The sequence below is a fragment of the Aptenodytes forsteri genome, unplaced genomic scaffold (assembly GCF_000699145.1).
Source record: "Aptenodytes forsteri isolate BGI_AS27 unplaced genomic scaffold, ASM69914v1 Scaffold193, whole genome shotgun sequence".
NCBI classification, from domain to species: Eukaryota; Metazoa; Chordata; class Aves; order Sphenisciformes; family Spheniscidae; genus Aptenodytes; species Aptenodytes forsteri.
In genome coordinates, this window is record NW_008795405.1 from 8,316,760 (window position 1) to 8,337,451 (window position 20,692).

Sequence of the window (20,692 nt, forward strand, 5' to 3'; positions counted from 1 at the left end):
CAGGCTGCCCAGGGAAGTGGTTGAGTCCCCATCCCTGGAGGTATTTAAAAGACGTGTAGATGAGGTGCTTAGGGACATGGTTTAGTGGGCATGGTGGTGTTGGGTTGATGGTTGGACTCGATGATCTTAGAGGTCTTTTCCAACCTCAATGATTCTATGATTCTATGATTCTATGATATGGGGCTGGAAGAGAAAGTGCAGGGTGGGGGCTGCCTGGTAGGAAGCAGACAGGGTCCCTGGGCTATGGCATCACCCTAGGGAAGAAGAGGTAAAGGTGGTACTTCAAGGAAACCTCAAACAACTTCTTTGAACAGCAAACTTTGCTGAGAACTCACTCACCAGTCCCCCACTGGTGTCAGGTATAACGCTACAAGTTTGATGTGAGCCAAGGGAAAGAAGAGGAGGAGAGCGAGAAAGATAATAGAGCAAATGGACAGACAGAGGGGAGACAAAGAAAAAAGACTGTATTTTTAAGTGTTCCTCCTCTGCACAGTTACTCTCCTGTACAAAGTTTATTTCCCAGGATCTGTTTTGCATTCAATTTCAGATAAGGAATTTGTCAAGACAATTCCTGTCACTTGTACAGTAACAAAAGAGATCAGAGAAGCCAAAAATCTCTAAAAAGAAGTTGAATCTCTAAGAGAAAGAGTTGCTAGGGTAGATCTGATGTAATCAGAAAGACAAACAACAAAGTTTAGGAAAGGTGGAGCTTTGGCAGTTGCTAAAAGAAAGCTTTCCACCAGCTCAGTGGGACTTCTCTTACTCCTGCCCTAGCCCCAGCCCCACCTTCCAACTAAGAACTACTTTTCCTAGGACTGTTTCAAGTTTAAGGTAATGCCTACTGCTGTCTTTCAGAAAAAAGAAAAAAAGGTGTATATCATTTTCATAACACGTCTCAAATCTAGAACAAACCATTTCTCAAGAGATCAATGGACAAACAGGTTCTCTAAGCTGAAAACCTGAAAGACAGGTAGCAGATGGGTCTGTTCTGACAAGTCCCTGGTTCGGTGAAGTGTGAGTTGTTTACAGAGGCAATGCGTTTCTGCACAAAGTAGTGTATTTTCTTGAGACGCGAGCTTCAGGGGTGCAGCGTTGCCACCATCCATGTCTCTGGCTGCTCGCACACATTCCTGTACTGCAATTCACACCCTACCAGCTGTGTTGCCAGACATGTCCTCAGCATCATGCTGTAAGCCAGAGGAGTGAAAGTAGTAACCAAGTCCAGGAACTGCTCACAGTGGCTTCACCTTAGAAGCCAGAAAATCCTGGAGTGCTCTCAGAAGCATGTTGTGCCCAGGCTGAATGCCTGGATCTGTACTGAACTGCAAGATGAGGGAAGATCTGTCAGGTTATGCTCATCCCATCTACTTCCAGTGAGAATCTAAACACTCGTTACAAAGTTTGAATAAAGACTATCTGAATTTAGCCTATATTTAACTCATGATAATGACAGCTGCTGCGTTCTGTAACTGTGCACTCTGCTTATGGAGTGCTTTCCTTTCTATCTTTAGATGCTTGCAGCCTCTGTGTGTACAGACCGAGCCAAAAGAATGGGGTTTGTACGGCTGTTTATTATAGAAATGGTCTCAGGTCATTCATCAGATCCCTCATGTATGTAAGATAACAATAATACTTTTACGGTTTTATGTCACCTTGGAATGCATATTTCATTTCTGTAGTGTCTGGAAAACTTTGCCAGGTGAAAGTTATCAACTTTTTAATTAGATTTTGAGTGTGTACATGGTTTTCTCAGATGGGCTGGGAGAACTGATTCATCACTGAACCCAGATATTCAATGCTTGTGACAAGTGCATATAGTGAATCTGGTGACCCTGTACATATCCATTTTCTGGGAAATCATACTTGTATGCATGTGAGAACAGACTAGTAGCCAGGCTCTGCCCCAGATTACTGAAGATGGGACATACAGGAATAATCAGTAGCTGAGTAGGTAGGGCTTGCGTGGGGGACACTTTGGTTTACCTCTCTGACCTGGTTGATGTTTATTTACTTGTACCAAACATGATTACTCCAGTAGGACAGATGGCATAGACTAGCCAAGTCATGGTGTTTGGGATACCTCCTCGTATCCGAGGCAGCGTCACTCTGCCAGTGCCTCCCGTTCTTGAAATGGTACATAAAAAGTTCCTGTTTTGACAAAGCATTATTTTGCAGTGAAATACTTCCAGCCCTACCTAGTCACAAATTAATAGTTGTTTTCCTGGTTATCTACACACCGAAATAGTGGCAATATTTTGGATTACAAGATGAGCAGTGCCATGTGTCCAGCTCCTCTGCTGAAATATTCTGTCAATACTCTGGAGGTAGTGTGTACTTGATAAGAGCAGATCTTTCTCCCCCTTTATGGAGTTCAAATTGTTCTTAAAATTCCCACAGAGTGCGTGGGCTGATCACTGCAATAGCTAAATGTGGCATTCTCTAATTCGTGCTGCTAATTAATGTAGGTTTGGTGGGGCTCCACACAAGTCATGTCAGAGGCAGCAGAAGTGCACTAGCACAATTCCTCTGGGAGGAATCCTCCTTTCATCTTTCCAGCTATGCCAGGGGATGCCAGGGGCAGGCTGTCCCTTGCATGGCATGGGCTCCATGCTCACAGTTACACTGTCGGATGGAGCAAGAGGCCTGTTAAGGAAATGCGTTGGGTGAAAAGACTGCTGTGCCAACAGAGAAACCTTCCTCTCTTTCCCACATACTGCCTCTTACCTAGCTTCAAAAATGATCCTAACCACAATGCAAGATCAAGTTGCCTTCATATCCCATCCACCTGTACAGACGACGGCAAAGTTGCAAGGATTTCAGGAACTCTTGGCTGCCCTGACACCAGCCGCATAAGATCCCTAAGGGTGAACGGGATAAACAGAGGCAACTGGAGACAGACAGAAGCAGAGTGTTGAGGCATATGCACATGGAAACTTGATATATTATAATGTTATATTAACTATTCTCCTAATTTTTATGTCCTCTCTTTAAAGGTTGTAGCAGCTTGCTTTACACCCACAAACATGCTGAATTTGAGTTCATTATGGAGACACTTACAAAGTAAGAAACAAGAGTTAAACATTGAACTAAATTTTGTTCACTGCTCAGGATTAAATCAAGAACTGTTACTCCACTTGTGGATTCATCTGATTAGGTCCAAACATTTATGGAGCCTAACAATGTAAACACAATGTGATAATAAATTACATTATAATGTAATTTAAATTATAAATTATAATGATAATTATATCCTGCATTAGCTAACAATATAAAGTATATAGCATGTATATTAATGATCATATATAATATATCAAATGTTATGTAAATAATCATATAGAGTGAAACCACTGATATTAAGACTAGTTACTAAGATGCATGTAAATTGTAAACTCTGTCAGGAATCTTTCAAATAGCTGAACCTCATTACTAGGAATATTGAAGGAAATTATGTATAATCTCATCCACCAAATCACAAAAGAACAGATATAATGGATTTATGAGAATCAAAATAAAAGAAATAAACATACATCTTGACTAAACAAGGGGACCACAGATCTCTAAATTGCTTTGGAAGCTGACAAAACACCAAGGAGGAAAAGAAATAGTTTAGAAGGTTATAAACAACAAGCAACTGCATTAACTCAAGAAAAGGAAGGAGTACTTTGAATAACAAAAGAACTCCCATTATGTGCCAAAGGGCTATATTCTGTATGAAACATTAGTATCAGCATTCATCTGTGAATCTTAAAATACTTCAAGTAGAGCATGTATTATTTTATTCATAAACTATCATGCTGACAGTTTAATGGTCTTGTCCACGTCACCCAGAAAGCCAATACTATAGCTGACAATTAATCAAAGATTTTCTGACTCTCAAGTCAGAAAATCACTTCGAGATTGTAGTTTTTCTTGGGCAGAAGCAGGCTGGAAGGTTCAGAGATTCCTTTGAAGTGAAGCAGGTATAATAAGAAGCTAGGTAAAAAAGAAATTAGGGATCTTGGCTACTTCTATTTTTGCAGGCCCAACCTGAGCCACCTTTCAATAACCTTATTTTCATTTCATGAAAATGTAGGCCACTTTCAAGTGCTCTCCAGTCAGGCATGTACATGCTTACTCACCCATAATCACTAGTCACCTTTTTCCACATTTAGCCTGAGAAATACTCCTTATGGCTGGTTTGGGACACTTCACAGTAATTTAATCAAAAGGGAAATTGCTCATACTCCAGTCTAATACTCAATTACTTCCTTTCAAAAACAGTTACAAGTAATTTGGTCTCATCTGTGGGAATGTTTTAGAAATAGATGCCTATTAAACTAACCAGCTTGGACAGCTTCTCATCCACTCCATCCCTAGAAAGACTTACCTCCAGTTACACTGCCTCCAAGGGAGGCATCACACAGGTCACTTCTAGAAGTTCTGCTTCAAAGAGAGAATCCCTGAAGTGAACCATCAGCAAATTAGCAAAACACCGTTTGCCAAGTCTGCGGCTCTGCTTGCGAAAGAATTGCTTACGGTGATACAGACTCAAAAATAGAGGGTACTGGCAACATGAAGGGAAATTACATATGAGAAAGTCTATACAGAAATCTAGTGTAGGATGTATCCATGGTAGGCAGGGCAGGTAAATACCATGAAGATGATTCCAGTCAGTGGCATTATGCCAGTTTTTGCAGCTGCAGATCTACTCCAACGCATCTGTCCTCTTGCAGTGAAAGCATATCACTCAGTCATCTCTCTTCCCAAGTTCACATTCACTCCAGTAACCCTGCTTTCCAAGTCTTTTAGGCTTTATTAGTAATACAGTCAGGACCTACTCTGCATCCCTGTTCCTCCAGAAGTTACACTACATTCTCTCTGTTTTCAGTGAACGTGTGTACGTATCTGAAGCAACCTGTGGTGTTTTGAAGGCTGTTTTACCACCAGCCCTTGTAAGGAACCTAGCTTAGGAGATACATTCCCCAGAGAGAGCCTCAAGAAGGAAACTCAGAGCCTGATCCACAACCCCTGCATCACCATCTAGAGAAGTCTATTTCTCTCCACTGATTACAGAGGCCCCTAAGGATGTTAAGCATCATCTCAACTAGTCATGTAAATATTTCATGGTGCACTACATGTAAAAAACCCTGCAGGTAATAGCAACAGAATTAAAAGCAAGTTATACAAGACAAGCAAAAAACTGACAGTGAACTTACTCTGAAAACTTTTTCCACCCTTGCGATACCCTTCCCAAAGATGGTTCCAAGTTGGTCTCCAATCCCAGCCAGCAAGAAGCCAAACAGTGGAATGCCAAAGATGGCATACAAGATGCAGAAAACCTTGCCTCCAACAGTGCTTGGGGCAATGTTCCCATATCCTGAGGAGAAAAACAATTGTCAGACTCTCAGAACTTATACATGGCTTTTTAAAAAACACAACGGGTTTAGAAAAACTGCTGTTCCTGCAGGCATACCTTTGTTCCACATGTAATTCCTATTTACAGACTTTCCATGGCATGATGTCATTTCCCAGGCGAGATACCCCCTGTGATTTAGTTCTTCTTGTAGCCTCAGTTACCCATATTTTCTATAGATTCAGGTCCTATCTAAAGTTGATGTTTGATTAATTAATCTAGCTTGACTTATCACGGCACAAAAATCCCTCCATGCTGGCCTGGTGCCTGCGCGCTGCTGCTCCTCCTCTTGGGCTGTGCCAATGACTTCCTGATGGGAGTGTGATTCACCTGACAAGGCTCATTTTCAGTGGCTAGTTCATAATTTCCTCAGCCCCTCATCACACTGACTAGTTACACTGCGGCCTCCAAACTGTACCCACACTATGCAAATCTGTCCTTGAACTCTTTATTCAGTTCCCCTTTCAATTTGACAATAAAGAGCCTAACATTTGCATTTCATGAGGTTTTTTAGTAGCTTTTAACAAGGAAGTTTTTAAGCCTTTCCTCTGAAGACCCTACTTCATTTATATTTAAAAATCATTCTTGATGCTGTAATCAAGGTGCATACATGCCTTCCTTCCATCCTCTGTTAGGGTAACCTGGGGCTGTTGAAAAGATGACAGATTCTGACCAAGACATAATTATCCAGCTGCATATCCTGAGTGAAAACACTCATTTTTGCCTAAGCATGTTTGGGCACGTTTTGTTTCAATTCCCAGCCTTGTAACTTCAGATAAAATATCGGGAACATCTGATACTGGCAGAAAGGCAGCTCTCCACCTGTCCTATGCAGTAAACTACATGTAGTCACCACGGTTTGTTCAGGCACTTCTTCCCTTCCCCACACCACCCATGTGAATTTAACTTTAGGAATCTACATAGAGGATTATGACTCCAGTAGCCATGGTATTTCTGTTAAAATTTTAATGTTAAAGAGAAAAAACAGGAATTGTGGCAGTAATATTTGCATCTTCTTATTTAAGATCAGGTATCTTTATTGAAATGTTAGAGAGATTTGTATTCTGACTATTCATAATTATTTGAATATTAAAAATGATCACACAATCACAAATCACTGATGAAATAAAGTGGAAACACAGAGCACCCACAGAGATGGAGATCTAAGAGAGTATCATCTGCTTCATCTACAGCAATTCCTCCTGATCGTTGGGAATTAAGGCTAGGCTCCCAGGTCCTAATCCTGTTAGGTTTGTGACAATGGCACTGGGTATATCTCTCTGTCATGGGATGGTGAAAGGACTATGCTGACACACAACACTGCCTCCCCCCAACCCACAGTCCTTTTCATGGCTGCATCCATGATCCCAGATTTCTCCTAGAAGTCCAAGAAAATCCAGGCTCCACAGGCCAGTGGACTGAGGTTGACTAGGTAGTCTGCTGAGTGTCTGCCTAAGAGAAGCCTTAACAGGGCTCTGGTGGATTAAATTAAATCATTTTCATGCCCAGACACAATATGTAGACTTCATGCAGCCTATAAAAATCTCATTCATGGAGAATTTAAAGCAAATATGGGCAAAAATCCAAGCTCTTTTCAATAAGTTATTTAAATAGCAGATGTCAATGAATATGCCTACATAAACTATGCCTACATAGTGGCATTTATTTTAATGAGTAATTTAGAAGCTTGTCACTTGGGTCTATTGAGTAAACAAATGTTAAGGGAGGGTTTTCTTATATTTGATTCAGAAGTGTTTTCTTTCTCGACGCCCGCTGGTTTTATGCTACCATTAAAAATACATGGTAATGTAGCTTAGTATATAGAGGAACACAGGGAGGAGTGCACTCTGTACAATCACAATTTCACCCTCACTCTGACAACAAAGAAAAGGCAGAGCTAAAGGCACAGACTCCACTGTTTGAGATGATCACCACAGCAAGTCTTGTAACCGCCACAGGATTTTTTTTGTTGTATTACCTGCATAAAGAACTTGCAGAATTCAGTCAGATTCTCACACTTTTATGAAGGGTTATGTGGTTGTCAGATTATTTGTCTATACAGTCACCAGTGTGTGCATCACAGTTGTAATATGGAGAAGCACTTTATACAGTATTTAAATCAGAAGAATACTCAAAGGCAATGCAAATAAAAAGCAACAATTTGCCAGTGATCTCCAAATAATCATCATCTTGACCTCTAACCATGACAGCACTGAAATCAAGCTTAAAATTCTAAAACCACTGTATAATTATCGGCAGATTAACTTTCTCATCAATGTTATCAGTTTATCATTTTTTTTCCTTCAGACCATCTTCTGAAATCCCAGCTGCTTGAACAGTCTTCAAGAGAGAAACTGGCTCACGGAGGACAGGATAAAAACCCTAGCATATCTAAGGCCAGCATTCAGAGATCAAGAGACTAAATACATTGAACACAATGTATAGGGGGGACAGATGATAAGGGCCTGAATAATGAACTTACTAAAATTAGTGGTTCAAGAAAAGTGAATAGAGCAGTTCAGTATACCCTTCATCTAATACAGAGAAATGTGTCAATATTTCAAGGCCACAAATTCTAGAATGGAAAAAAAAAAGGGGGTTTTTACACAATGTACAATTCGCAGAATTCCTTCCAATTATTAGTATGAAAGCGAGAAAAGATTTTAAAAAGGATGTGATACCTTTGTGAATACATTTCCAGTTGCAAGGAGTAGGGTATGAGAAGAATTACTTATATCAAACTTCCGAGCATAAGCCAAAATTAATTGATGTACTGAGGAAGAAAGTTACTCTTATGGGTAAATTCATGTATAATATTAAAATCCAAATTCCCAACAACCATAGAATAGTTATTTCATTGGGTATTAGTCTTGATCTTTTTAGTGAAAATTAAGACCACTTGCATCGACATCAAGAACAGGGTTATAAAGCCTTAGCTACATCAGTGCTACTTGTTTTCAGTTCAGCATTGCTACTCTACCCTAATTGTGTAAACAGCTTCTGATATTTACCCAGAGGCTCAATGCCCTTGACACATACCAGAGGCATGCCTTCTGAGAACTGAGAGAAATACAGTTCAGCCACTTTATTTCTTTGTGATCTACCTTCCTCAAATTTATTTCATTATCCAGGTCTCAATGTGACTATGTATTTTAAAAGATGAACGATAAACATACCTATTGTTGTGATGACTGTTCCAGCAAAGAAAAAGGCACTTCCGAGGTCCCAATGACTGCTGTTGTTAGAGGAATTTCCTATGGGACTGACTCCTGCATTATCAGCATCAATAGCATGCTGCAAAGAAAGAGACGACAAATCAGCCTTATGCATGCCTTATCATATCCTATGCAAGTCGGTATAGGCTCCAAAGGGAAATTTCTAGGACCATGGGAATAGCTTAGAGTTAAACTTTTTAATACCTGCTCAAAGTATAGTAGCATCCTCTGTACACAAGAGCTAAATATATGACTGAACTAAACAGCTATTAAGGTGGAAGAAAGATAAGATGCACAGACAAATGACAAAAGATACAAAGCAATTGAGAAGTAGAGGACCAACACCACAAAGAGATCCATAAATATCGTTCTTGTAGCAATAATTGCCAAAGGAAAAATTCCCCAATGGGAACAGCTGATGTTAGAAGCAGCAAGAAGGGTGGTAAACACAAATGATGTTCGTGAAGTCAACTGAAGCTAGTCAGCCAAGGATTTTAATTCCCAGACAATTAATAATTGATTGTTACTTATATTTTATGCTAACTAAAGAAAAAACAGGATATATATATCCCATTTGAAATGAACAAATAGGATAGCTATGGAAACATCATGAAACATCTTTGTGATCAGCTAGGACTTCCCAGTTGCCACACTGGACATGATCGCGTGTCCACAAATATAGCATGGTACAGAGACTCCCAGCTAGTGCTTGAATGAACTAAATCCAGAACAGAAGCTGAAGTAGCTGTACTGCTTCCAGGTCACTGTCCTATGTCTCACACAGCACTAAATCAAACCAGGCAGACATATCAGCCTGCTGAATGTTTGCTTGGGAATTTCTAAAAATGCACTATACTGTATCATGGGGACATACACATTTGCCTTTCATTGCAGCTTCACAGTCCAAAGTAAGGTAGAGCTAAATACATCAGCCTCTGTGCTGGTTTTGGCTGGGATAGAGTTAATTTTCTTCTTAGTAGCTAGTATGGGGCTATGTTTTGGATTTGTGCTGAAAACAGTGTTGATAACACAGGAACGTTTTAGTTACTGCTGAGCAGTGCTTACACAGAGTCAAGGCCTCTTCTGCTTCTCACACCACCCCACCAGCGAGCAGGCTGGAGGTGCACAAGAAGTTGGGAGGGGACACAGCTGGGACAGCTGACCCCAACTGACCAAAGGGATATTCCATACCATATGACGTCATGCTCAGCATATAAAGCTGGGGGAAGAAGAAGGAAGTTCGGAGTGATGGCGTTTGTCTTCCCAAGTAACCATTATGCATGATGGAGCCCTGCTTTCCTGGAGATGGCTGAACACCTGCCTGCCGATGGGAAGTAGTGAATGAATTCCTTGGTTCGGTTTGCTTTGCTTGTGCATGCGGCTTTTGCTTTACCTATTAAGCTGCCTTTATCTCAGCCCATGAGTTTTCTCACTTTTACTCTTCCAATTCTCTCCACCATCCCACTGGGGGGGAGTGAGCGAGCAGCTGTGTGGTGCTTAGTTGCCAGCTGGGGTTAAACCACGACAGTCTCCAAAGTAGAGAAATAAATCTCTCATCAGCACCAGGCACATTCAGCTGAATTGCTCTGAGTTCAATTTTGAGATGCCCTTTGGTACATATTCTCTAGTTGATTGTAGATCTCATGCAATCTATTGCCCGTTGTAGAGAAATTCAGTCCTCACTCTGGAACAGCAGCTAAAATGACTGCCTTTCAAAGTAAACCTCTCCTTCCCAAATGTTCCCAACTGAGATTAATTTCCGTAAAACCAATGCAAAGGAATCAAGTTTCTCTCTTTCTGCCTCTTACCATTTTCAGCTCTTTGCCTTTCTCCCATTCTGTTCCAACCTCACTTCATGTTGCTGTTATCATGCTACTAACATTACTGCCAGATCTTCCCCTTCTCTCTCACTCTGATATTTGCTCCTCCTCCTAAATATTGTCACCAGCCTTTAGCCTTGGTTATTTCAGTGAACTTATTGCCAGGCTCAACAGGAGAGGCAAAGTGCTGCCTCTTACATCCTCTCTTTCTTTGACTTTTTTCAACACAGAATTCCCACCTATCAATACAAGTTTGTTTTGACTTTTCTTATTTCATTTCTTTAACCACTTCTCTTTTCCCTCTGACTTATGATCTATGAATTGTCACTGTGACTTTATATTTCACCTTTTTCTATACAGTCCATGTGCAAAGCAAGGTTAACCATTCTATTTTACCATTGCCCCACTTCTCATCTGTTCATGTCTATGATTTCTCTCCTGATCTTCTCTATAACCTCATGTTCTCCTGTGCTTTTAGCACTGACTTTTAAATGCATCTATTTAACACCTCTTCTATCCCTAGCTTTCATGATACACTTTCCTCCTCATTCACCTCTTCCCTCTGATGGTTCATTTATCACATTTTTTCTTTTCTTCCCCTTCCATTTTGCACTGTTCTTCACTCATTTTTTGCCTGTATTTCCAACTGACTTCACCATCACAAATGTTCCTCTACCACATTTTTTTCCTTGGGCTAGTTTCAGCTAATATGCTCTCCAGTTTTTAGTTATTCATCACATTGCCCCACAAAAAGGGAAAGGAGTGGGAGAAGAGGTGCATGGGCAAGAACAGAGGCTAGGTATATCTAAAGAGATCAGTATGGGACAGCCTTTTTTAACCGTAGAGCTGCTATATGCCAGGCTAAGCTGATTGTGAAGTTACAGCATGAGCAAGCTCCAGACTGAACTGGTTGCATTTCATGTGGGCAGAAAGCCAGGGTTCCTCAGCACCTGTCCATACCTCAAGAAACAGGGATATAGAGAAAGGAAGTGTTTAGGACCAAACCCTTTGAAAGGGCTTCTGTCCCAGTTGCTGGCATATTGCGGGCGGTGTGAAAGCAGAGATCATTTGTTTGTTTACCCGGAAGAGCGTAAATCAGCATAACAGACAAGGTTGCCTGTTTAAATAGGCCATGACACACTGTCAGCTACCCTGGCATGTTACTTCTGCCAAGGAATGCTGCTTGCCTTCCCCTTGAGTGTGTGAATGTCAGCGAGCTAATTACAACACTTTAATCACATTTGGTTTACACAGTTTAGCAAGTCTATTAGGGCCAAGCACTAACCCCTGAAGTGAAGGAGTGTCCCGTTGCCTTAGGTAGCTTTGAGTTCCCTTCTGATCCAGAACAAATTCATTTTTTCTTTAAAGCTTGACTGACATCATTCATTTATAAATATCCAACTATTCCAATGCTATCTCTTAATACATAGTATTTTGCATACAGCAATGGAGGACAGAAAGGGATCAGTAAGAGGAGAGCAGCCCTGCAGTTAGCAGCACTTAAATATGCAATTTCAGGTCATGGGATGAGTAAAGGGTGCCTTACTACCACCACCACAAGTCCACCTACGCAGAAGTATCCTGCTGGATGAAGACCGACACAAAACTCAAACAAGGACACTTTCACTGGCAAGACTCTCCCGGTTCACACAGACCATGAAATTTTACAACAGTTTCCCATCTGTGAAACTTCAGATAGGGTTTGCAGCATGACCTGAAAGGCTGCATCCTCAGGTTATCTTGGAGTAGGGAAAGAACCAATTTCCAGAGTGCTAACCACTCTGCTGGCAAACCTTCTGCATTTAAGACATTTTTAAACTAGTAGTTTCAGGTATTTTTATAGTTGAAGTATCATCAAAAGTAACAGGTCATCAAAGTACCCATAGCTGTTTGACACTTACTCCTTTCCTGATCCCTTCTTCCTTCTCAAGAGGAGTTACATGCACAGTGCACAACATTTTTTCAATATTTTTTATGAATTCAAAAAGCATTCTTCTTTAATTAATGATTATTAATCTATGGTAATTTATCTTTGAAATGCCACCCATTCAGGGAAGGCAATAACTTGGAATACCTCAAAGGGCTGAAATTGTCTTTCTTGCTGTTCAAGTAATGGATGTGTCCTAGAGCCGATAGGCAGATAGGAGTGAGGGTAATGACAAAACTACCAAAGTAAATCAAAGTACTCAATATTTTTTTTTTGAACATATATTTCTGATCACAATTTTCAGTTTGGTTCCCTATCATTGTATAGATGTGTATTTTACTCTCGGCCCCTTTGGTGTCAGCACACTATAGTCCCTCTAACCAAAAAGACATGATCTGGTGAATATGCATGGGACTGAAGGCAAACCCCACAGCAAAAGCCCAGCATATGTGGTGATACTGGGACGACTGAATCCTGTATTCCCAAAGAGAGTGCAATCCAGACTCCATCTCAATCTGGAATAGGCTTTATCAATTCCACCTGTTGATATTCAGGCAGCAATATTTAAAGGCTATGAGGCATGGGCTCACCCTGGACTGCCTAGTCATTCACATACAGGACTCAAAGGCCAAAGAAAGGTATAGTGAACACTAACTTGTCTCACTAGATGTCAAGAGTTCCCCCCCACAACATAAGATCGAAACAGTATCTCTTCTCTATTGATAAAATCAGTGATAATCTCCTTATACCAAATAGAAACTACTGGGGTTTCACCGTCCCAGTCCCTGCCCCAGCGACACCGTATAAGCGTCAGGCTCCTGTTCCCCGCAGCCCTGCCCTGCCCAGCCACAGGCTCCGCCGAGCTGGAGCCTGACGTGTGGGCTGATGTCCCGGCCCAGCCTCAGCTCGTCCCCGTCCCCAGGGAGGTGCCTGATAGTCTGGGCTGGGGGATGCCCCTGGCTGCCTCCGGCCAGGGATGGTGGGGGATGCCCCTGGCTGCCTCCGGCCAGCCATGCTCCCTGGCTGGCAGTGGTGGGGTCCACAGCTGCCAGCTCCCTGTCCCCTGGGGTGCAGGTGGTCCTCACTGTGCCCGGATACTCACATATCTGATCCTCCTTGGTGCGTGAGTGAGTACATGCCAGCCTTCACTGATGTATTATGTACTTTGATCACTAATTAAGACAATTATATCAAGAAAAAGTCTAGAGTTATGCTCATAGGCAACAAGATAGCTGGGAGCTGGTGGAGCTGATGAGGAGACAGGAACCAAACAGACTGTTTCTGGTTTCTCTGGGAAGAAAGGCTTTTATCTGGTTCACTTGTTCATGTTTCTTTAATTTCTCCAGTAAGATCCCAAGCATAAAGACAAATCTTTTCCAAGGACAAGCATAGCACCCTTCTTGAGTGCTGAGCTACTCAAAGGATGTACCCTATGTGTAACCAAGGATAGGAATTTGATAAGAAAAGAAAATTCTTGTCATCTTTTTTCCAGTTCCATTAATTCCTCTCCACAGATCATGCTAATCCAATAATGATTATCTCCTTCTACAATTCTTTTCCAAGCAGATACCTATCAAGCATACAAAAAGTTGTTTCAATTGCCTTTCATACTCTGATGTTTCTCTATTACGATTATTAGGATGCTTCTCATTAGTAAGCAGCTTTTAAAGACTAATTCCTTAATAACTTTTCTCTATACTCCCTACCTCTCTACTTATTCTCACCACTCCTCATACAGTGATTAAGGGATCCTCATTATAAATTCCTATTTATTCACTTTTCCACAACAGCATTTTTGAAGGACCAAGGCCAGCAATTTTTGTTCAGGTATAATCAAAAGTAATAAGCTTTGAAAGCCCATCTCTTAAATATTTCTGCCTATCCCATAAAGGTCTTTAGGTGACAGTCAGCGAGATAGTGATCTACCTACACTTGCAGTGATTCGATTGTCGTGCATGCATTGTGTCTGAGGGCAGACCTACAGCATTCAACAAGGGACATGCACAGAGATCTAAGTCCAAAGGGCTTAGCTCCCTGCAAACTTCTTAGTTAAGTTCTGGAAGCAACGTAGCTACAGTACAGCTGCAGACTTCTGCAGCATCCTAGGCTCAGTCTGTCTCCTATACAACTGGAGTATCTCTGGACTGAAGTTACAAACTAGGGTGCCTGCACCAACTTAGACAGACCCCAAGAGATCTGAATTCTTTTTTCACATCCTTTTAGGGGGAATAAGGTAAAATAAAGATCAGGGGCAGAAGGGAAGTTGAGACATATAGAAGACAACCTCCAGAGGCACAGGCAGAAGGTTCAATAATCAGACATTTACCATTGTTTTTCTTAACAGTTCAAATAGTCCTTTCCTGTATTCAGCAACAGGCAAGTCATAGTTAACTCAAAATACTTTTTTTTTCTGCTCCATCTAGAGCTTTCTTCTAACACATGAAAGCCATCCAAGTTATCTTCATTTTACAAGGAAACACCCTGAAAAGACAAGCTGGCTTATGCCACTAGTGAACCTGCCAAGCAGCTGAAAACTGAAACATCTTTACAGGATGTTCCCTTTCTTGCTTACCTTCAGGGCAAAAGTAGTTCAGAACACTAATCAAAAGTGCCTATCCAAAATATGAACTCTTACTAACATAATTAGACAGTAAAGCCTGACTAGCTTATTTCCAGCTCTGCTTCCTTTTCAGCTTACAGGCTAACTCTATCGAGTTGCTGTAGTCATTAGTGGACATTGATAATATGACTTAGTTCCCAGGGGGGTAATTTTTTTTTTTTATACTATAATCACTCACACTCCTAAATTAAACCCTGAAGGAAAAGGAAGAAGAAAGCAGCCTGCCAATAACCTAAGTAACTTCTCACAGTAGCAAGCCACTCTATCTTACATCATTGTACAGGGCTCATTATGAAAGCAGGGCTCATTACAAAAGTTTTTACTCATACACGGTGCACAGGCTACATAGAAACAGAATATGAATATCCTTACCAGGTCCATAGGAATTACTTTGCCAAAACACAGTGATGGTCTTCCTGCCTGCCTCTCCGGATGATAGATAACATCTGATCTTTCTGAGAGGCATAGCCTCATATACACTCTAAGTGTATGTTATTACAAAGGCAAGAAGACTTGTTTTTGACCCCAGCTACAAATAAGCTTATGCTATAACATATAAGAACAAAAAAAAAGTTTTTTAATATGTTAGCAGGTGTAACTACCAATGTTATTTTTCTTTTCAACTGTACGTCCAGCCACTTGAGTCCTGCTGCCTTCTGCTATTTGTTCAAATGGGTACAATACAGCTAAATGTACTTGAAGCACCTGAAGTGTCATTGTCTTTTAGCATATTCTAGATTTCACTTCTCTCTAACTCTGAAAATTCAAAAGTATTGAGATAGAGTACACAATCTTGCCATTTTCTTATTCTGGTATTCACCATTGTGCCAAATCGTAGATCACATAAGGCATTAAATAATGAACTTGCTTCACTGCAACAAATGTCTTCAGAAGCAGAAATGGGCTTTAAATATTTACAGTTAAGAACTTCCACTTCAGGTGACTTTGGACAATATAGACTGCACTGTGAAATACCTGCTATTGTTAAGAAATAATTATCTGTCATTGTGTTAGTATTAGACAGACCTGAACCAAAACCCAAGAGATAAATACAAATTTAACATACTTTGAATCTTCCTAGGGATTTGCACTGTTTTCATCACTATATTACTTCTGAAGTCTATGAATGAACTTCACAGTCTGGACTCAGCAATTCACATTTGTGCTACCAGTGCTAATATTTGCAATGAGTTATTAGAGATGAAGTTGGAAAGGATGTCTCATCCACACTAAATTTTAACAGCTTCTTCATGCAGTGCCATACATATTCCTTACAGTTTTTCCAAAGGAAGAGCCTTTGAAAGATTAAAATTTAGGCAAAGGGATAAATTTTTCCATCATTAGCCTTATAAAGACCATGACACTCCTTTCCTCTTCTCCTTAAAGGATTGTTCCAGAGCCACCCCCACAGTAAAAGGATACAAGCCAGTTCTAAGGTCTCTCTTTTTGTATTTTTTCCATATTCTCCAAAGCACAGAGGTGAATCAACACAGTCATTCTGGAGAGTATGATCTGTAGTCATCTAAAGGTTTTCAGGTAGTCAACTAACATTAATTATAAATAGCTCCCTTAGCGGTAGCCAGGTGCTGACTGCACACAGCACAGCAGCCAGGACCCATGGAGGCTGCCACATCAGTCTGAAATCACAGTTGTAAAGGCAGATGCAGCATTTGGTGCAATGCAGAAATGCATTGTGCCAGCCAGGGAGATGTCACTTTTGAGATCATCGACATGAAGGCATGAAAGCACAATGTTAACCCCCTGACATTATCTTCAAGCAGTAGTTCACTGTTCTTCTATGCAAGTCAGTAACAATCAGAGTTTTCTGTACCAGCGTACCCAACTACATCCCTGGAGCCAGTTTCACCCCGACATACAGAAGAATCCAAAGGAACTTGTTCTTTATTGACAAATCTGTTTCAATATTTCACATCACTTGGCCTTAAGACATTCACATGCTAAGCTGCTAAACCCATTTAATTTACCTTTGCAAAATGATTTCCAGTTACCCAGTGTAATGCCCAAGGACATACTGAAATCTCAGGAGATAAGATTTGTTCAGAATATCTGCCTTCTAATGACACAGTATGCTTGTTTTTTATTTTAGTGTCACCACTTTTGAGGTGAAAGAAGGAAAAATATTGTGTAAAATAAAGAATTAAAACTGGTACATAGCTTAGGCTAGAGAAGAGAGGCTATGTAGAAATCTTTGTACTGCAGTCGGTATGCAGAAGTCTACCATCCTGTTGAGGTGCTTTGCTTGTTGCACCTATGTCCTGCTTTCTGCTAGAAAAGAAAGCATTTTGCATATCTTTTAATAGTGGCATCAAGGGAATACAAACTTCTTGCTTTTAGTATTTTTTAGAAATCCTTTAATCAGCCAGTACACATTATACCTATGGAGTTGAGGGAAATACAGATCTCTGCAACACTGCCATGAGAAAGACATCTGAACCAATATCCCTGAACAGAATTCACCCTGCCAGCCAAACATGTTCACCTGTCTTTTACAGACAGATGAAGGATGTGATCCAAGCCAGCCCTGATCCAAAAGCTGTATAGTCACATCAGCACAATACCGCTTCCTGCTGAAGCAGGTTTGGCTTCTTAGCTACAGTACCAGGCTGCCCAAAGGTACAGGTACACAGCTTCTGACTCAGAACTGACCTGTCTTCTGTGAACACAGAGCACAAGCAGGGACAGCCCACATCTATCTGCAAAGAAACAGAAAGAATTTGTTTTGCTTAAGAGAGACAGAAGAGCATTGCTGTCTACACATATAGGCAAGGGAGAGGAATCAATTAAGCAATGGGATGTTGTCTGTGGTAGACCAACTACAAGGAAACTGAACAAGTTTAGGCTGAAAAATAGGAGAATGCTTTTTCCATCACAGCAAGGAGATACTGGAACAGCTTCTTAAAAGAAATGCTAATCTTATAAATTTGATTCACTTATAGAAAGGGTTTTATAACACAGTTGGGTGGACAGACACAAGAATCCAGGGGATAGCTCTTTGTTCTTTCAAACCACCTGAAATCACAACAGAGCTCTGGTGTGACACCCCAGAGGGAAACACATTGTGCTCTTGGAAGGCTAAGACACAAATTCAGGTCTGAAATATGAGGCTGAAGTTCAACTTTGGAATATATTCCTTAGGTATCTCACATTTCTTACCTAATCTCTATTTTCTCCAGGCTGACGGGTTTCTACATGGGATCCTAGAAGATACTCTACTGAAGTCTTGTAAGATCCATAATACTTTCCTTGTCTAGAGTTTTAACCAATGAAAGATAACTCTATCCTTGATAGACCTTTCTTGCATGTTATTCCATTTTCTGCTTTTCCCTACCTACTTGATATTTATTTCCTTCAAAATTGATTCTACAGCTTTGCATACTAGACCAGACTAAAAATTCTGTAGTTCTTAAATGCCAATTATTTTCTATTTTTAATTGTATACTTCATCATCATTCATTTACCTAAAATTTGCAATAGTAAACCTGTAAATTAATACATCAGTAAGTTTAGAATTCTTGGCTGAATATTTATTTCAAAATTCCCACTTATCATTTTCTGTTTACTCTCCTAGTTGCTGTGTTTAATTTTGGAGGAAGAATTAAGAACTTAATATCATTTGAAAATTTACAGAGTTGATGGGCAAATGTCTTGCAAATCTGTCACCTCTCACAAAAATTTCTTCCAGATATTAAGTTCTGATTTTCTTTGCACACATTTTTCATCATTCTAGTCAATACATTTAACCTCTGTTTACAATGTTTTGGAGACATAGTTTCTGTTTCCCGGACTTTAAAATGACTGGGAAAGAGCCTGCTTTTCACACTGCCTATTGCAAGGGCTTTGTGAACAATTTCGTTCCCCACCGACTCAGCTGATCAACGGGCCATCAAGCTGTTTACCCTAACTTCCAAGAAGTACTGTCTTCTTCACATGGCCTACCTGAATCAGCGTCTCCAGCTCTAGCTGGGTTACACAAACATGCTCCCGAAGAAAGTCAGCCTTCTCTAGCGCAATTGTGTTCTTCTGCCTGCTTTCGAAGGGCTGCTCCAGGGCACGGAAGACAAGTCCTCCTGTCACCAGGTAAACTACCACCACGACAAAGATGGCCACCACTGTTTTCCACTTCATGACTGTCTGCAGGCCTTGAGAAGGGGTTTCCATGGTAGCAACGACAGTGGCTCGGGAGGAAATGGAGAGCCGTGGAGCTGGGTAATGCCCGTTAGTTTTGGGCTCTGGTTCACAAGCTGGCACTGGTGAGGGTACAGCCACTGAAACACAAAGTAAAAAAATCTTATTCAAAATCAAATCCCTAAGGGTATGACCTTGATCTTCATATACTACTTTCCTAAATACCATTTTCAAGACTCTCGCATAAACCATGTTATTCACATAGATGCGATTCTTCTCACCTGGAAGGCTCCATGTGTGTTTGTCCATCCATACACAAGCCACCTCAAGGGTTTGCTTCACCCATTACTTCTAGAACTGGACAGGCCAGCTGCATATGCAAAAACTTCAGAAGGATGCAGAAAACCATTTATCCAAAAAGAACATGAAAATTTTGACTAGTTAAGGTATAAATTACACAAAGTGGTGTTTGGTGAGGGACTCTGGCAGTGATTTATGTCCTTAAATCATAATACTAATAGTATTAATAGTGCTAGGAAATTGAACTGTTAATGATCAGTGATCGCTACCTGGCCTGGTATTGACAGAAACAGAAAATGCTTTGCAAACCACTATGCTGTTTGGCTCACCAACATAAGCAGGTCCATATTGTTTACACGGATTCACAAAATCATTAACTCTGAAAATGTTCTTAAAGCCTGAAAGCTTCCCAAATTTTAGCATAAATTGTTCTTCAGCCAAAGCATACTAGATATCTGAGGTCAAAGTCACTCACACGCCAAGCACAACGATGGACCTCCCAGCTTGGGACTGAGACGCTGTACAGCCCATGTGACCTTAGCAGTACATCAGAGCTAATAAGCCCTGACTTTCAGCCAGACCACTTCCCCACTCTCTGTTGCCAGTGTTAGCAATGGCAGGATGAGGCCGGGTTCCTCAGCATCCACCGGTATAATGGTACCACATGCAGGCTTTAAAGATGCTGGATTCATTTTAAACCAAATCCCTGCTGTAATCTTACCACGGTGCAGCTGTCACTGGCCTGTAATTTCTTTGAAACCGGATTGATTTATTTCATATCAGACCTAAATCAGATCACAGTTAAAATACAGTCACTTTAGCTGCATTCTCTGAACTTATTCCCAAAGTGTCTTTGCTGTTTTGCTCAAAAATTAAAGCAGAAGGATTTACAACATCTGATCAGAGTGGCACCGTAAACTGATTCTATACAATTTAAAGATACAACGTGATTACACCTTGAGTTTGAAGTGGGCTACAACTCCTTCCCAATAGAAACCATTTTATGACATTGAATAATTTAAGAACTCAGCTGTTTACTACAGTCACGTTTTCCTAGAAGTGATACGTCTCTGAAGCATTGCCTTGAGGATAGAGTTTCCAGCTTACTTGCTAATCAATAAACTACAGAAATCTGTAGTTGCTTTACACTTACAGTTAATATTTCTTTTCATATGTGACTTGGAGGCTCCAGATACTAAATAGATTAGAAAGGATCCAGGATCAGAGGAAAAGCCTCTGTGGTTGATCCCCTTTATGCGTATCTCAGTTTTG

At 40.7% G+C, this 20,692-nt stretch overlaps 1 protein-coding gene across 1 annotated transcript in view; it reads right to left on the reverse strand.

Annotated features, from left to right (window-relative positions):
• The window catches only part of KCNK10 (potassium two pore domain channel subfamily K member 10), a 73,203-nt gene that overhangs the window by 27,992 nt on the left and 24,519 nt on the right, over nt 1–20,692 (reverse strand). Inside the window, exons 2-4 of the mRNA XM_009280758.1 lie at nt 18,932–19,260; nt 8,569–8,686; nt 5,196–5,356 (exon numbers count right to left, since the gene is read on the reverse strand). Coding sequence (XP_009279033.1) covers nt 5,196–5,356; nt 8,569–8,686; nt 18,932–19,260 — 608 coding nt within the window. The remainder of the gene's footprint in view (nt 1–5,195; nt 5,357–8,568; nt 8,687–18,931; nt 19,261–20,692) is intronic.